The 17,788-nt window shown below is 46.0% G+C and overlaps 1 protein-coding gene across 1 annotated transcript in view; it reads right to left on the reverse strand.

The window, feature by feature from the left end:
- LOC311103233 (coronin-7-like) overlaps positions 1–17,788 on the reverse strand; it is a gene marked incomplete at its 3' end in the record, with an annotated part of 63,201 nt that overhangs the window by 39,682 nt on the left and 5,731 nt on the right. The window contains exons 5-6 of the mRNA XM_084144772.1: positions 14,057–14,243; positions 11,238–11,314 (exon numbers count right to left, since the gene is read on the reverse strand). Coding sequence (XP_084000898.1) covers positions 11,238–11,314; positions 14,057–14,243 — 264 coding nt within the window. The remainder of the gene's footprint in view (positions 1–11,237; positions 11,315–14,056; positions 14,244–17,788) is intronic.

Raw genomic sequence — 17,788 nt, forward strand, 5'->3', positions numbered from 1 at the left:
GGTGCAAGGTGCGCACCGGTTCCAGTATCTCCGAAACGGCCGCCTCCTGGGCTTTTCACGGTGCAGTACAATAATAACGGTGCAGTACAACAGTGGTGTGCAGAACGGTGTCTCAGAACGCACAACTCGTCGGTCCTTGTCACAGATGGGCTATTGCAGCAGACAACCACACCGGGTTCCACTCCTATTAGCTAAAAACAAGAAGAAGCTGCTCCAGTGGGGACGCGATCACCAACATTGGACAATTGAGGAGTGGAAAAACATCGCCTGGTCCGACGAATCCTGGTTCCTGTTGCGTCATGCTGATGGCAGAGTCAGGATTTTGCGTAAGCAGAGTCCATGGCCCCATCCTGCCTGGTGTCAACGGTACAGGCTGGTGGTGGTGGTGTAATGGTGTGGGGAATGTTTTCCTGGCACTTGTTAGGTCCCTTGATACCAATTGAACAATGTTTCCATGCCCCGAAAAATTCAGGCTGTTCTGGAGAGAAAGGGAGGTCCAACCCCGTACTAGATGGGTGTACCTAATAAACTGGCCATATTGTATAAAAATATAAAATAAAGGAAATTCACATGAGCACCACAATGCCTACTCCACCCATGCTCTACCAAGGTTTTCCAGCACACAGCTTTGACCTACTACAGTAGCTATGTTGGTCTATTGTACTTCAAACAATGTGTATGCAGGTTGCTTAGGATTCAAACCTTCTCGGACTATATTACTGGAGCCAGGAGTTACAGCAGACTATGTAACTGGAGCCAGAAGGTGTTCCTGACCATGTGGTCTGAACCGGTAAAACTCTGGGCCATGTATATGTATCAGATCTGAATGATCCTCTGAACCCTTTTCCATAGAACATCTCAGAGTAGGATATGCTGATCTAGGATCAGGTCCTACCTGTCCATATAATGGTATTTATTATGATCTAAAATGAAAAACTGATCCTAAATCAGTACTCCTACTCTGAGATGCTTTACGAATAGCGGCCATGATCATACAGCAGTATTCCAGTAACCCCTCCTTGCCCTATTGCGTCCCCCCCAACCCCACTTTACCCTACCCCCCCTTCACTTCACCCCCACTGACCATCAGCACACGGCAGTAATCAGGCCAACCAATCAGAGTGGGGATTCTCTGTGATTGAGAGGAAATGGGGTGTAATGGGAACAGGCTGAGGCCGGGGACATTCCTGTCCTGGTGTGTGTGTGCCACTCAATACGACACAGGGCTCAGATATCACAGTTAACCACTGACAGAAACACACAGCATAATAACAGGTAATAACTATAATAACCCTTAGACCAAACACAAACCCCACTAAGACATCATTACATGTCAGAAAGAATCAGGGCAATGACACTGACTGATACGAGGACTCAGGTTTCTGTGCACTTACACACACATATAGCCAACAGACACACACAACCAGAAAACAGGCAGGCAGACCAGCATTAACCTTTCTGTGAGACACACACACACACACCCCAGCTCAACTAGCCGGTGCCCCCGCACATTGACTCTGCAACGGTACCCCCCTGTATATATAGCCTCCCTACTGTTATTTTATTTTACTTCTGCTCTTTTTTTTCTCAACACTTTTTTTTGTTGTTGTTTTATTTTTACTTTTTTGTTAAAAAGAAATGCACTGTTGGTTAAGGGCTGTAAGTAAGCATTTCACTGTAATGTCTGCACCTGTTGTATTCGGCGCATGTGGCCAATAAAATTTGATTTGATTTGATTCGAGAAATCAACATTGAAGAAAGGGATTGTTGAGAGGAAGGGGTTCCCCTGGCCTTGCCTTCAAAGACCCAGTTCAAAGTGTGTGTGTGTTTTCCCCCAGCAGTCGCCACTTTGGATGATGAATTTATTTGCTGTTTACTGCTTGGAATAACAAACAGGGCTTTTCCTAATCCTACAGTGTTGTGTGTGTGTGTGTGTGTGTGGTGGCGGCCCACCCAGAGGTTAGTGTAGCCTAAGGCTGTGGCTTTGGGCCTCTGTGACCCAGGCTTCAGCCTGGGCTCAGAGACCACAGTGCCAGGCCCAGTCCGAGCAACACACACAGACACAGACACAGCAGGGAAAACACAGCAGACTAGGCAGGGTGGACAGATCATCAACCGTCGCCCCTAGAGACTGGCTGCCCTTACTGACCTTAACACACTACAAACACACAGACACACACCCGCGTACACACACACACACACACACACATACACTCCCCTTGCCAACAGAGGACTACTCAGTGTACTCACAACAAACAAAATAATCTGCCGGAGGGGAAACTATCTGGCTGCAAACACCTAGATGAGAGTCAGTCACATGCAGATGTGTCCACCATTGGAAACAGACACACTCAAACAATCAAACAGACCCTCATAACCTCCTGACAATAACCTATTGGCTTTAAACACGCGCAGGCGCGCAGGCACGCATGCACACACACACACGCACGATCCACCCTTTCTCATAAATGCACAGATGGGGTGCCCACACTCCCTAACACAAACACAAGTGTGTGTGTGTGCAGAGAGTACAGCTGTTTAATCAAAGCAGCATTGAGCTCACCTCATTCTCAGGCTGCTGTTAATGAGTTCTACTCTGCTGTAGAGCTTTCACACACACACACGCACGCACGCACACACAGCCAACCTCCCCTTTCCAGTCGTCCATGGCAACTCCCCACAAAAAAAACAGTGTCAATCACCAGTGACTGACAGTCCAGACTGTGTGACAGCAGGAGAAGTTGGTTCACACACTGATAATAACTAATAACCTTTCTTAATCATGGGAGTGTGTGTGTGTGTGTGTGTGTGTGTGTGTGTGTGTGTGTGTGTGTGTGTGTGTGTGTGTGTGTGTGTGTGTGTGTGTGTGTGTGTATTAAAACAGAGCTGGATAAAAAGTATATCCAATATGAAGAGAAAAGGGGAATATCTGCTCACTGTGAAAACCCCATTTTAACAGAAGCTATAGGACTCCACAGAGAGGTCATGCCTGCTGCTGCAGACAACAGCATGGGCTGAAAGTGAAAGGAGCTGCTCAGTACATGAAGACAAACAGAGAGGTAGTGAGAGAGGAATGGTATAGGAACTGTTTCTGTTTTTGGTGTAGGATTGATGGAACAGGATAGAGGTGGTGAACTGCAGTGTTTAAAATCTGTCTGTTACAGCCCTTGATGGAATATGCGTCTCTAGGCCCCTAAATCTGGGTAGTATGTATTAGAGCACACCATAGCCAAACGTTTTGCAACGGAAAATGAAAATGAGCGTTTCTTATTGGTAGTTTCTTCCATTTAGCGCCTAATGAACACACCCCAGGCCTGTCATGATGAGTGCTGCTCACTCGTTGACGGATGGATGGCCACGGTCTCCCTTCATCTGATGTAGCACACCCCCACGTTCACCCACTTGGTTGAGCCCGGCCCCAATTGAACACACATGTTGGCAGGGCCTATTTGCTTTAATGAAGGGGATTGGAGAGATTGAAGGGCCCATTGAGTTAAACTACACCCCTGGTCTCAGTCAACCTAGAGAGGGCAGAACCTCTGGAACCCAGACACTCTGATCTAGTGTCACATTTCTCCTCCACTCTGTTTCTCCCTTTCTTTTTCTGTCTTTCGCTTTTTCTCTTTCTCCTCCACTCTCTCAGGCCAGCAGCAGCCCTCCTAAGGACTATCATCATGTCAAGAGTAATGCTGGTCTGAGCACGGGCCATTACTGACTGACTGATGGGCCAACTCCTTTCTGGTCACTGGGAATACACACATGGGAAAATGACACCCAGTCTGACACACACAACTGTTCAACACACAGAGTCATACGACAGCCTGTCTCTCTGTAGGTTTTGATCCTGCTTGGTCTACTAAAATGGTAATGTAATGGTAATGTTCCTTATGGAAACATTTTTAAATGTTTTGCAACAGAAATCTAAAATGAGCGTTTCTTATTGCACAAGTTCAGGTAGTCCCTCCCTGTTTCAATCAAAGATATATATTTTTATGTTTGGTGCCTAATGAACACAAGCCACCCAAGGCTCTCTCTCTGTCTCAGCGAATCCAACCAGATTATCTATGAATGTCTGTATGTGACACCTCTACCTTACCTGTCACCCTTGACCCACTTCAATTTGCTTACCACCCCAATAGATCCACAGACGATGCAATCGCCATCACACTGCACACTGCCCTATCCCACCTGGACAAGAGGAATACCTATGTAAGAATGCTGTTCATTGACTATAGCTCAGCATTCAACACCATAGTACCCTCCAAGCTCATCATTAAGCTCGAGGCCCTGGGTCTGAACCCCGCCCTGTGCAACTGGGTCCTGGACTTCCTGACGGGCCGCCCCCAGGTGGTGAAGGTAGGAAACAACATCTCCACTTCCCTGATCATCAACACTGGGGCCCCACAAGGTGCGTGCTCAGCCCCCTCCTGTACTCCCTGTTCACCTATGACTGCGTGGCCAAGCATGCCTCCAACTCAATCATCAAGTTTGCAGACGACACAACAGTAGTAGGCTTGATTACCAACAATGACGAGACTGCCTACAGGGAGGAGGTGAGGGCTCTGGGAGTGTGGTGCCAGGAAAATAACCTCTCACTCAACGTCAACAAAACAAAGGAGATGATCGTGGACTTCAGGAAACAGCAGAGGGTGCACCCCCCTATCCACATTGACGGGACCGCAGTGGAGAAGGTGGAAAGCTTCAAGTTCCTTGGCGTACACATCACCGACAAACTGAAATGGTCCACCCACGCAGACAGTGTGGTGAAGAAGGCGCAACAGAGCCTCTTCAACCTCAGGAAGCTGAAGAAATCTGGCTTGGCACCTAAAACCCTCACAAACCTTTACAGATGCACAATTGAGAGCATCCTGTCGGGCTGTATCACCGCCTGGTACGGCAGCTGCACCGCCCGCAACCGCAGGGCTCTCCAGAGGGTGGTGCGGTCTGCCGAACGCATTACCGGGGGCAAACTACCCGCCACAAGACACATACAGCACCCGATGTCACAGGAAGGCCAAAAAGATAACCAAGGACATCAACCACCCGAGCCACTGCCTGTTCACCCCGCTATCATCCAGAAGGCGAGGTCAGTAAAGGTGCATCAAAGCTGGGACCGAGAGAATGAAAAACAGCATCTATCTCAAGGCCATCAGACTGTTAAATAGCCATCACTAGCACATTAGAGGCTGCTGCTACCTATTGAAATCACTGGCCACTTTAAGAAACGGAACACTAGTCACTTTAATAATGTTTACATATCTTGCACTACTCATCTCATATGTATATACTGCATTCTATTCTATTGTATCTTAGTCCATGCCGCTGTCATTGCTTGTCCATATATGTATATATTCTTTACAAGTTTTGTGTGTATTGGGTATATGTTGTGAAATTGTTAGATATTACTTGTTAGATATTACTGCACTGTTGGAGCTAGAAGCACAAGCATTTCGCTACACCCAATATAACATCTGCTAAACACGTGTATGTGACAAATAACATTTGATTTGAAGTGTGCAAGAGAGAGGGAGAGGACAAGGAAAGTACACTGAAATTTGCCACAGCACATAGCTCAAAGGCAGGAACTGTTAAAAAATGAGTTATGTTAACCCCCGCTGATGAAAAGGCCCCTGCCTACTCTTCAAGTTCAACTACAACTATTCATGAAACAATTCCACTTCTACTCATAAACTCCCCTCTCTCTCTCTCCCTCTGCCCCCCTTCCCATAAACCCCTAGCTACCGCCACTCTGGCACGCCCTACTCAACCACACACACACACACACACACACACACACACACACGATGGAAATCCCTTCCAGCATGGTTATTATTTCCCTTACAACAGGAGGGGGCACCACGCATGCCTCCATGCCCAGGTCCTCTCTCCTGGGGTGCTAAATCACCCGCTCTTGAGGCCTTGCGACGGGCCTCTGTGGCCAGGTGAGGATTGAGGTCCCCTCCTGCGTGTGTTTTTCACCTCCACTCTTTACTTTGCTTTAAAAATGCTGTAACTCCCAGAGCCTGTCAGGGAGCTGGGGGTGGAGGTAAGGCCCTTACTATAGCTCCCTTCTCCCCAGGAGAGGCAGGGGTCGGGCGGGGAGAGGCAGGGGCAGTGGGGGAGAAGAGGCCTGGGTCGTTTCCATTAGGGAACAACATAGCGAAACATTTTGCAATGGAAAACTAAAACAAGGGTTTCTTATTGGACACGTCCAAGTAGTCCCTCCCTGTTTCAGCCCATTTTCTTCCATTTGGTGCCTAATGAACATGATCCTGGATGTGTGCATTGTTGGGGTTAGGGGTCACTTGGGTTTTCTGCATGCGGGGGCCTGATGGATGCCGTCCTACACGAAACAGTTACGTACCCTGCCTCCACTGCCTCGTTAAGGCCTAATTAATGACACATCCAATGTTCCGTTCTGTTTTCAGAAAGAAAGAAAGAAAGAAAGAAAGAAAGAAACTTGCCAGACAACTAACACACTAACTAATCTTAATTGGAAGGCTTGGCTGCTCAGTGCGGATCACGCACCTTTGCATTACTTCATGCCTCTGTCAACACGATCAAACTATTATAACGCTAAAACAATTAGACAAACTGGCTATTACAGTATATCACTGATTTTCCAAATCTCATCTCTCTTTCTCAATCCCTGAGTTTAGAACCCAAAGAAAAATTGAGGTGGACGGTTTATAGAGAAGTCTGTATCCAGTAAAGAAAGTGGGACACGGTCAGTCAGAGTGCAAGATCTACACCCGGGTTAATGAGTGTCATCCCTGTTGACTCGTTGATGGAATGATCGGCTCAAAAACAGATGCTGTTTAATGTCTGGTAGCGCCAACCAGGCAAACAGGGGGATAAGATGTTCCGTTGGCGGCATCTACAGGTGAGACGCGGCTACTACAGCAACAACAGTATTGCATCTCAGGTTGACAGTGTTTTTAGAAACACTCTTGGGGACCTCCCGAGTGGCGCAGCTGTCTAAGGCACTGCATCGCAGTGCTTGAGGCATCACTACAGACCCGGGTTCGATCCCAGGCTGTGTCAAAGGCGGCCAAGGCAGGGAGACCCATGAGGCGGCGCACAATTGGCCCAGCATCGTCCGGGTTAGGGGAGGGTTTGGCCGGACGGTATTTCCTTGTCCCATCGCGCTCTAGCGACTCCTTGTGGCGGGCCGGGCGCCTACAAGCTGACTTCAGTCGCCAGCTGGACGGTGTTTGCTCAGACATATTGGTGCGGCTGGCTTCCGGGTTAAGCGAGCAGTGTGTCAAGAAGTAGTGCGGCTTGGCAGGGTCGTGTTTCGGAGGACGCATGGCTCTCGACGTTCGCCTCTCCCGAGTCCGTAGGGGAGTTGCAGCGATGGGACAAGACTGTAAATACCAATTGGATATCACGAAATTGGGGAGAAAAAGGGGTAAAAGTACAAAAAAAATTAAACGAATAACAAGAAACACTCTTGGAAGCAATAGGCAAGGGCCATTCAGCAACTGACTGTTCTGTGTGTTTGAGGGGATCAGCCTGAGCAAGTCTAGGTGCAGAATCCCTAATCTTGATCACATAGTGAGTAGTTATTTAATAGGTGATTTAATAATGTTTACATACCGTTTTACCACTTCATATGTATATACTGTATTCTAGTCAAGGCTCATCCTAGATAACTACCGCTGTACACATCTTTTATATTAAAATACTTGTCCATATTGTCCATACACATCATATACTGTCCATATTGTCCATACACATCATATACTGTCTATACACATCATATACTGTCCATACTGCCTATACACATCATATACTGTCCATATTGTCTATACATCATATACTGTCCATATTGTCTATACATATCATCTACTGTCCATATTGTCTATACACATCATCTACTGTCCATATTGTCTATACACATCATATACTGTCCATACTGCCTATACACATCATATACTGTCCATATTGTCTATACATATCATCTACTGTCCATATTGTCTATACATATCATCTACTGTCCATATTGTCTATACACATCATATACTGTCCATAATTATACACATCATCTACTGTCCATATTGTCTATACATATCATCTACTGTCCATATTGTCTATACACATCATATACTGTCCATATTGTCTATAATTATACACATCATCTACTGTCCATATTGTCTATACATATCATCTACTGTCCATATTGTCTACAGTGGGGTCAAAAAGTATTTAGTCAGCCACCAATTGTGCAAGTTCTCCCACTTAAAAAGATGAGAGATGCCTGTAATTTTCATCATAGGTACACGTCAACTATGACAGACAAAATGAGAAAAAAAATCCAGAAAATCACATTGTAGGATTTTTTATGAATTTATTTGCAAATTATGGTGGAAAATAAGTATTTGGTCAATAACAAAAGTTTCTCAATTCTTTGTTATATACCCTTTGTTGGCAATGACACAGGTCAAACGTTTTCTGTAAGTCTTCACAAGGTTTTCTCACACTGTTGCTGGTATTTTGGTCCATTCCTCTATGCAGATCTCCTCTAGAGCAGTGATGTTTTGGGGCTGTCGCTGGGCAACACGGACTTTCAACTCCCTCCAAAGATTTTCTATGGGGTTGAGATCTGGAGACTGGCTAGGCCACTCCAGGACCTTGAAATGCTTCTTACGAAGCCACTCCTTCGTTGCCCGGGCGGTGTGTTTGGGATCATTGTCATGCTGAAAGACCCAGCCACGTTTCATCTTCAATGCCCTTGCTGATGGAAGGAGGTTTTCACTCAAAATCTCGCGATACATGGCCCCATTCATTCTTTCCTTTACACGGATCAGTCGTCCTGGTCCCTTTGCAGAAAAACAGCCCCAAAGCATGATGTTTCCACCCCCATGCTTCACAGTAGGTATGGTGTTCTTTGGATGCAACTCAGCATTATTTGTCCTCCAAACACGACGAGTTCAGTTTTTACCAAAAAGTTCTATTTTGGTTTCATCTGACCATATGATATTCTCCCAATCCTCTTCTGGATCATCCAAATGCACTCTAGCAAACTTCAGACGGGCCTGGACATGTACTGGCTTAAGCAGGGGGACACGTCTTGCACTGCAGGATTTGAGTCCCTGGCGGCGTAGTGTGTTACTGATGGTAGGCTTTGTTACTTTGGTCCCAGCTCTCTGCAGGTCATTCACTAGGTCCCCCCGTGTGGTTCTGGGATTTTTGCTCACCGTTCTTGTGATCATTTTGACCCCACGGGGTGAGATCTTGCGTGGAGCCCCAGATCGAGGGAGATTATCAGTGGTCTTGTATGTCTTCCATTTCCTAATAATTGCTCCCACAGTTGATTTCTTCAAACCAAGCTGCTTACCTATTGCAGATTCAGTCTTCCCAGCCTGGTGCAGGTCTACAATTTTGTTTCTGGTGTCCTTTGACAGCTCTTTGGTCTTGGCCATAGTGGAGTTTGGAGTGTGACTGTTTGAGGTTGTGGACAGGTGTCTTTTATACTGATAACAAGTTCAAACAGGTGCCATTAATACAGTTAACGAGTGGAGGACAGAGGAGCCTCTTAAAGAAGAAGTTACAGGTCTGTGAGAGCCAGAAATCTTGCTTGTTTGTAGGTGACCAAATACTTCTTTTCCACCATAATTTGCAAATAAATTCATTAAAAATCCTACAATGTGATTTTCTGGATTAGTTTTTCTCAATTTGTCTGTCATAGTTGACGTGTACCTATGATGAAAATTACAGGCCTCTCTCATCTTTTTAAGTGGGAGAACTTGCACAATTGGTGGCTGACTAAATACTTTTTTCCCCCACTGTATATACATCATATACTGTCCATATTGTCCATATACATCATATACTGTCCATACACATCATATACTGTCCATACTGCCTATACACATCATATACTGTCAATATTGTCCATACACATCATATACTGTCCATATTGTCCATATACATCATATACTGTCCATATTGTCCATATACATCATATACTGTCCATTAGGGGTGTAACGATCCATCTACTACATCGATGTATCGATTTATATTCCTATGATCCAACTACATCGATCTGTGCTCGGCGAGTTGGCCTTTTGGACAACATATATCAATCTAACATCGTTTTAAAATGTAATAAATCGATTGTATCGATACTAGGAAATAACCCATTGGATTTAAGCACGTCAGACTTTATATGGATGTTTTTTCTTAGCACTTTTAATGATAAAGGCTTTAAACATTACTCGATTCAGTCTGCCTATCCGTGACGTCATCGCGCCAGCAGCAGCGCAAAGGCGCCAAGACAACAAAACATAGCATGGCGGACGACAGAGGAGAAGCCGACGAGCGAGAAATTATCAAGCCACCATTGCGGTCCTTACAAGAAACAGGAATCTAGGAAACTTCACCTGCACTGTCCAGTATCCAGGTATTTATTTCAGTCACACTGGTTGAATTTTTGGCTAAAAGGTTACTGAATCGATTTCAAGTCACTGAATCGTTTCGGATCGTATCGTTCTAAATGAACCAATATCGTCCTTGAATCGTATCGACAACCACGAATCATGATACAAATCGAATCGTTGTTCAAACGAATCGTTACACCCCTACTGTCCATACACATCATCTACTGTCCATATTGTCTATACACATCATATACTGTCCATACTGTCGATAAACATCATATACTGTCCATACTGCCTATACACATCATTGCTCTTCCTGGTATTTCTTCATTCCTTTCTTTTTATTTGTGGTATTTGTGTGTATTGTTCAGTACTAATGTACTGACCTAGGAACATAAGCATTTCACTGCACCTGCAATAACGTCTGCTAAATATATGTACGCAACCAATAACATTTGATTTGATTTGTAGATCAGTGATTCCACACAGTACGACAGCAATGTAGTAGATGTCAAACACACACATTATGTGAACCTCAGCTGCTGTTGTTTACCACTGGAGAGTTGGGAAGTATTTAAGACACAACACATATGATAGATACAGAGGTTGCTATTTGACAAACCTTCATTGATGGATAGAGAAGTTGCTATGTGACAAACCTTCATTGATAGATAGAGAGGTTGCTATGTGCCAAACCTTCATTGTAGGATCCCATTGAAAAGCAGATCACAATGTGTGAACATGCACTTTCTGCCGTCTTTTCTATCCAACTCCTGTGCTCCTATATTTAGATGTACTGTACATGATAATAATAGTTCCTGTCTAGTCTCAGTATGTAATGTAGGACTGACTCACCTTGCAGGAGGAAGCCAGCAGGGAGCCATCCTCTTTCCAGCTCAGACTCTGCAGCTGATCACCGTGCGGCTCCAGAGCTGCAGATAGACACACACAGGTCAGAGGTCAAGAGACTGGTCAGCTCAGCCCACAGGTTATCACAGGGGAGATCAAGTCAAGGAGAGGTCACAGAGAGGTCAACAGCACAGGTAAACACAAGACAGGGAACAACAGCACAGGTCAACAACAACAGCCCAGGACAGGTCAACAACACAGGACAACACAGAAGGCTAGGTCAGAGGAGAACAACTAAAGCACACAAAGAGATTCAGGATGAATAGCCAGAAAGAAAGCACAGTTAGAAACAACACAGGGAGGCACATAAGTCAACACAGGACAGGTGAAGCCAAGACACAGGACAGGTGAGGCCAAGACACAGGACAGGTAAAGCCAAGACACAGGACAGGTGAAGCCAAACCACAGGACACAGAGGGAAACACAGGATGAAACAACAGTACATAGATTGTAGAAACCCCAAAGCAGACCCAGTTGACCCAGTTAAGACCACCTAGATCAATGGTACACAGGACATAATGAGGTTATGGTGCTATGGCTGGTTATGGCTACAGCATAGCATTGATGGGTTATGATGACACGACAGTAGATAGCATAGATGACAACAGCATTTGTCAATGGTGAAGAAAGTCGTCACACGGGACACACACACTCTCCCCAAGTGTTGAGGTTCACCCTGATGAACCCAGACCACATTAACAGCAGGGTCAGGGGTCAGAGAGGGGTGGTGAGGGAGTAATGGAAGGGCAGGGCACAGCCTGAGGGGGGCAGCAGTGAGCAGCATCAGCCATCATGGTGGGGCCTGTCTGTCAGGACTGGGTGGAAGGCCAGCGGATAAGCAAACTGCCCCAGGCCACCCAGACCAGACCAGACCAGACCAGACCAGACCAGACCAGAGAACCACGGAGACTGAGAAGAGGCAGACGTTACCTCAACCGCTCTTCAGCAGCAGAGACAGCATAGACTGCCTGTCTGTCAGTGAGACAGAGTCACCCTGAGGACACCGCCTCGCATGACCCCAACATAGAGAGACGTGATACACCAATAACAGAGAGACGTGATACACCAATAACAGAGAGACGTGATACACCAATAACAGAGAGACGTGATACACCAATAACAGAGAGACGTGATACACCAATAACAGAGAGACGTGATACACCAATAACAGAGAGACGTGATACACCAATAACAGAGAGACGTGATACACCAATAACAGAGAGACGTGATACACCAATAACAGAGAGACGTGATACACCAATAACAGGGACGTGATACACTAATAACAGGGACGTGATACACCAATAACAGGGACGTGATACACTAATAACAGAGAGACGTGATACACCAATAACAGGGATGTGATACACCAATAACAGGGACGTGATACACCAATAACAGGGACGTGATACACCAATAACAGGGACGTGATACACCAATAACAGGGACGTGATACACCAATAACAGGGACGTGATACACCAATAACAGGGACGTGATACACCAATAACAGGGACGTGATACACCAATAACAGGGACGTGATACACCAATAACAGGGATGTGATACACCAATAACAGGGACGTGATACACCAATAACAGGGACGTGATACACCAATAACAGAGACGTGATACACTAATAACAGAGACGTGATACACCAATAACAGAGAGACGTGATACACCAATAACAGGGACGTGATACACCAATAACAGGGACGTGATACACCAATAACAGAGAGACGTGATACACCAATAACAGAGACGTGATACACCAATAACAGAGAGACGTGATACACCAATAACAGGGACGTGATACACCAATAACAGAGAGACGTGATACACCAATAACAGGGACGTTATACACCAATAACAGACGTTATCCACCAATAACAGGGATGTGATACACCAATAACAGAGACGTGATACACCAATAACAGGGAGGTTATACACCAATAACAGAGAAACGTTATACACCAATAACATAGAGACCTGATACACCAATAACATAGAGACGTTATACACCAATAACATAGCGACGTTATACACCAATAACATAGAGATGTTATACACCAATAACATAGAGACCTGATACACCAATAACATAGAGACCTGATACACCAATAACATAGCGACGTTATACACCAATAACATAGCGATGTTATACACCAATAACATAGCGACGTTATACACCAATAACATAGCGACGTTATACACCAATAACATAGAGATGTTATACACCAATAACATAGAGACCTGATACACCAATAACATAGAGACCTGATACACCAGTAACATAGAGACGTTATACACCAATAACATAGAGACGTTATACACCATTAACAGAGATGTGATACACCAATAACAGAGACGTTATACACCAATAACAGAGATGTTATACACATAGAAAACAATGTAGAACTACAGATGGACAGAGAGTGTTGCTCGCTCACATGTTCAACATTACTGTGACACAGAGCAGAAGGAAACTAAATAAATGTGAAAGGATCAAACTGACTGATTGTGTATGGTCTGTTTGCTGGTATATGTGTGTGAAGATGTGGGTTTGTACTGTATGGATCTATTTGTGTGTGAGTGATTGTGAGTGTGTGTGTTCATCGTTCATGCATTTGTTTGTGTGTGTTCATGCTTTCCGTCAATCATGTGTCAGTGTCTATAAGAGAGTGTGTGTTCATGCATTCGTCCATTCTTTCATGCCTGCATGGTGTATAGCTCCTCTGCTCTCCTCCACTCCTCCAGTGTATCCTACCTGCTAGCGGTGAGTTTTGGCGGCTGGCGTCCCAGAGCTGGGCTGTCTTGGTGGAGCCTACAGCCAGCAGGCCAGAGGAGGTGGGGTGGAAGGAGACCAGCTCCAGACGACCCTCTCCGGGACACAGGGTCACCTCCGCCCCCCCGGGCTGCTCCTGTTCTGGTTCACACACACGCCACAGCTTCACCTGGATGGACCCACACCAGGCCAAGAAAGCATGTTTTTAGTGACCTTGTTGTGCGGAGTATAAGAGAGACACACACTCGCGCACACACGTTCACACAGGTGTCAGGTGAATGGGCTCTCAATCAGACATGAAGAGAGTGGCCAACGGACATACAAAAGTATGTGGACACCCCTTCAAATTAGTGGATTCGGCTATTTCAGCCAAACCCTTTGCTGACAGGTGTATAAAATTGAGCACACAGCCATGCAATCTCCATAGACAAACATTGGCAGAAGAATGGCCTTACTGAAGAGCTCAGTGACTTTCAACGTGGCATAGGATGCCACCTTTCCAAAAAGTCAGTTTGTCAGATTTCTGCCCTGCCAGAGCTGCCCCGGTCAACTGTAAGTGCTGTTATTGTGAAGTGGAAACGTCTAGGAGCAACAACGGCTCAGCCGCAAAGGGGTAGGCCACACAAGCTCACAGAATGGGACTGCCGAGTGCTGAAGCGCGTAGCGCGTAAAAATCATCTGTCCTCGTTTGCAACATTCACTACCGAGTTCCAAACTGCCTCGAAGAAACGTCAGCACAAGAACTGTTCGTCGGGAGCTTCAAGAAATGGGTTTCCATGGCCGAGCAGCCGCACACAAGCCTAAGATCACCATGCGCAATGCCAAGCGTCGGCTGGAGTGGTGTAAAGCTCGCCGCCATTGGACTCTGGAGCAGTGGAATCTGGGTTTGGCGGATGCCAGGAGAACGCTACCTGCCCCAATGCATAGTGCCAACTGTAAAGTTTGGTGGAGGAGGAATAATGGTCTGGGGCTATTTTTCATGGTTCGGGCTAGGCCCCTTAGTTCCAGTGAAGGGAAATCTTAATGCTACAGCATACAATTACATTCTAGACAATTCTGTGCTTCCAACTTTGTGGCAACAGTTTGGGGAAGGCCGATTCCTGTTTCAGCATGACAATGCCCCCGTGCACAAAGCGAGGTCCATACAGAAATGGTTTGTCGAGATCGGTGTGGAAGAACTTCAATGGCCTGCACAGAGCCCTGACCTCAACCCCATCGAACACCTTTGGGATGAATTGGAACACCGACTGCGAGCCAGGCCTAATCGCCCAACATCAGTGCCCGACCTCACTAATGCTCTTGTGGCTGAATGGAAGCAAGTGTATGTTACATATGCATATAAATACAGTATTATACACATGTAAATGTTACATATGCATACATCTATCTAATGTTAGAGAGAAGCTTTTGAGGTTTGTATCTTGCTCCATGTCAGTAGGTCATCGAAGGAAATGACCTAAACTAATCCCTTCACCCCAGCTACACTGAATGAACGTTCAAACCCCAGCTACACTCACTGAACATTCAAACCCCAGCTACATTGAATGAACGTTCAAACCCCAGCTACATTCACTGAACATTCAAACCCCAGCTACACTCACTGAACATTCAAAGGCAGAGTATAGACATGCTATTAGCCCCAACCCCATTGTTTATGAACAGTGAGTTCATTTCAAACAGCTGGCCTTGCCCTAAAACCCACCGCAGCCGACTCAGTATGCCCATACCCAACCACCTACTGTTAAACGTTGGAGCTTTCACTACTAGGACTATGGATACCTGGACCATGTTCTCACTACTAGGACTACTGACACCTGGACCATGTTCTCACTACTAGGACTATGGACACCTGGACCATATTCTCACTACTAGGACTATGGACACCTGGACCATGTTCTCACTACTAGGACCACTGACACCTGGACCATGTTCTCACTACTAGGACTACTGACACCTGGACCATGTTCTCACTACTAGGACTATGGACACCTGGACCATGTTCTCACTACTAGGACCACTGACACCTGGACCATGTTCTCACTACTAGGACCACTGACACCTGGACCATGTTCTCACTACTAGGACTACTGACACCTGGACCATGTTCTCACTACTAGGACTATGGACACCTGGACCATGTTCTCACTACTAGGACTACTGACACCTGGACCATGTTCTCACTACTAGGACTATGGACACCTGGACCATGTTCTCACTACTAGGACTACTGACACCTGGACCATGTTCTCACTACTAGGACTACTGACACCTGGACCATGTTCTCACTACTAGGACTACTGACACCTGGACCATGTTCTCACTACTAGGACTATGGACACCTGGACCATGTTCTCACTACTAGGACTACTGACACCTGGACCATGTTCTCACTACTAGGACTACTGACACCTGGACCATGTTCTCACTACTAGGACTACTGACACCTGGACCATGTTCTCACTACTAGGACTATGGACACCTGGACCATGTTCTCACTACTAGGACTACTGACACCTGGACCATGTTCTCACTACTAGGACTACTGACACCTGGACCATGTTCTCACTACTAGGACTATGGACACCTGGACCATGTTCTCACTACTAGGACTATGGACACCTGGACCATGTTCTCACTACTAGGACTATGGACACCTGGACCATGTTCTCACTACTAGGACTACTGACACCTGGACCATGTTCTCACTACTAGGACTACTGACACCTGGACCATGTTCTCACTACTAGGACTACTGACACCTGGACCATGTTCTCACTACTAGGACTATGGACACCTGGACCATGTTCTCACTACTAGGACTACTGACACCTGGACCATGTTCTCACTACTAGGACTACTGACACCTGGACCATGTTCTCACTACTAGGACTATGGACATCTGGACCATGTTCTCACTACTAGGACTATGGACACCTGGACCATGTTCTCACTACTAGGACTACTGACACCTGGACCATGTTCTCACTACTAGGACTACTGACACCTGGACCATGTTCTCACTACTAGGACTATGGACACCTGGACCATGTTCTCACTACTAGGACTATGGACACCTGGACCATGTTCTCACTACTAGGACTACTGACACCTGGACCATGTTCTCACTACTAGGACTATGGACATCTGGACCAACTGGACTGGAGAACCAGGTGGTATACAGCTGCAGATCCAGGATTCAATCCAGCAATAAGGTGGTAAAATGGCAGCTTTGAAATGCCACCTGGGGCCTGTTAGTGGGATAAATAATATGCTGTTGTTTCAGGGCTGTGCTGTGCTGAGCCTTCAAATCCTGGGTGTCTGTGTGTGTGTGTGTGTATTTGCATGCGTGTTCATCAAACTGAAAGTCAGCATCAGTGCGTCTGTTTCTGTCTCTATGGCTAAAGCAGAGCGATGCCACTTTAGCTATGATTTATCTAAAGCGATGACAAAGTCTTAAAACAGCGTGTGTGTGTGTGTGTGTGTGTGTGTGTGTGTGTGTGTGTGTGTGTGTGTGTGTGTGTGTGTGTGTGAGTGTGAGTGTGAGTGTGTGTGTGTGTGTGTGTGTGTGCATACATGTGTGTTTGTGGGTGTGGATGTCTGTGTGTGTTACTCAGCACAACAAGGTGACAAAAACAATGTTTTCTTGGCAGCAGATGAAAGCTGGAATATAAAATATCCTAGCTGAGCTCAGGGCTCCTCTACAGATGTTGGGTA

The sequence above is a fragment of the Coregonus lavaretus genome, assembly GCF_964263955.1.
Source record: "Coregonus lavaretus genome assembly, chromosome: 28".
Taxonomy (NCBI): Eukaryota; Metazoa; Chordata; class Actinopteri; order Salmoniformes; family Salmonidae; genus Coregonus; species Coregonus lavaretus.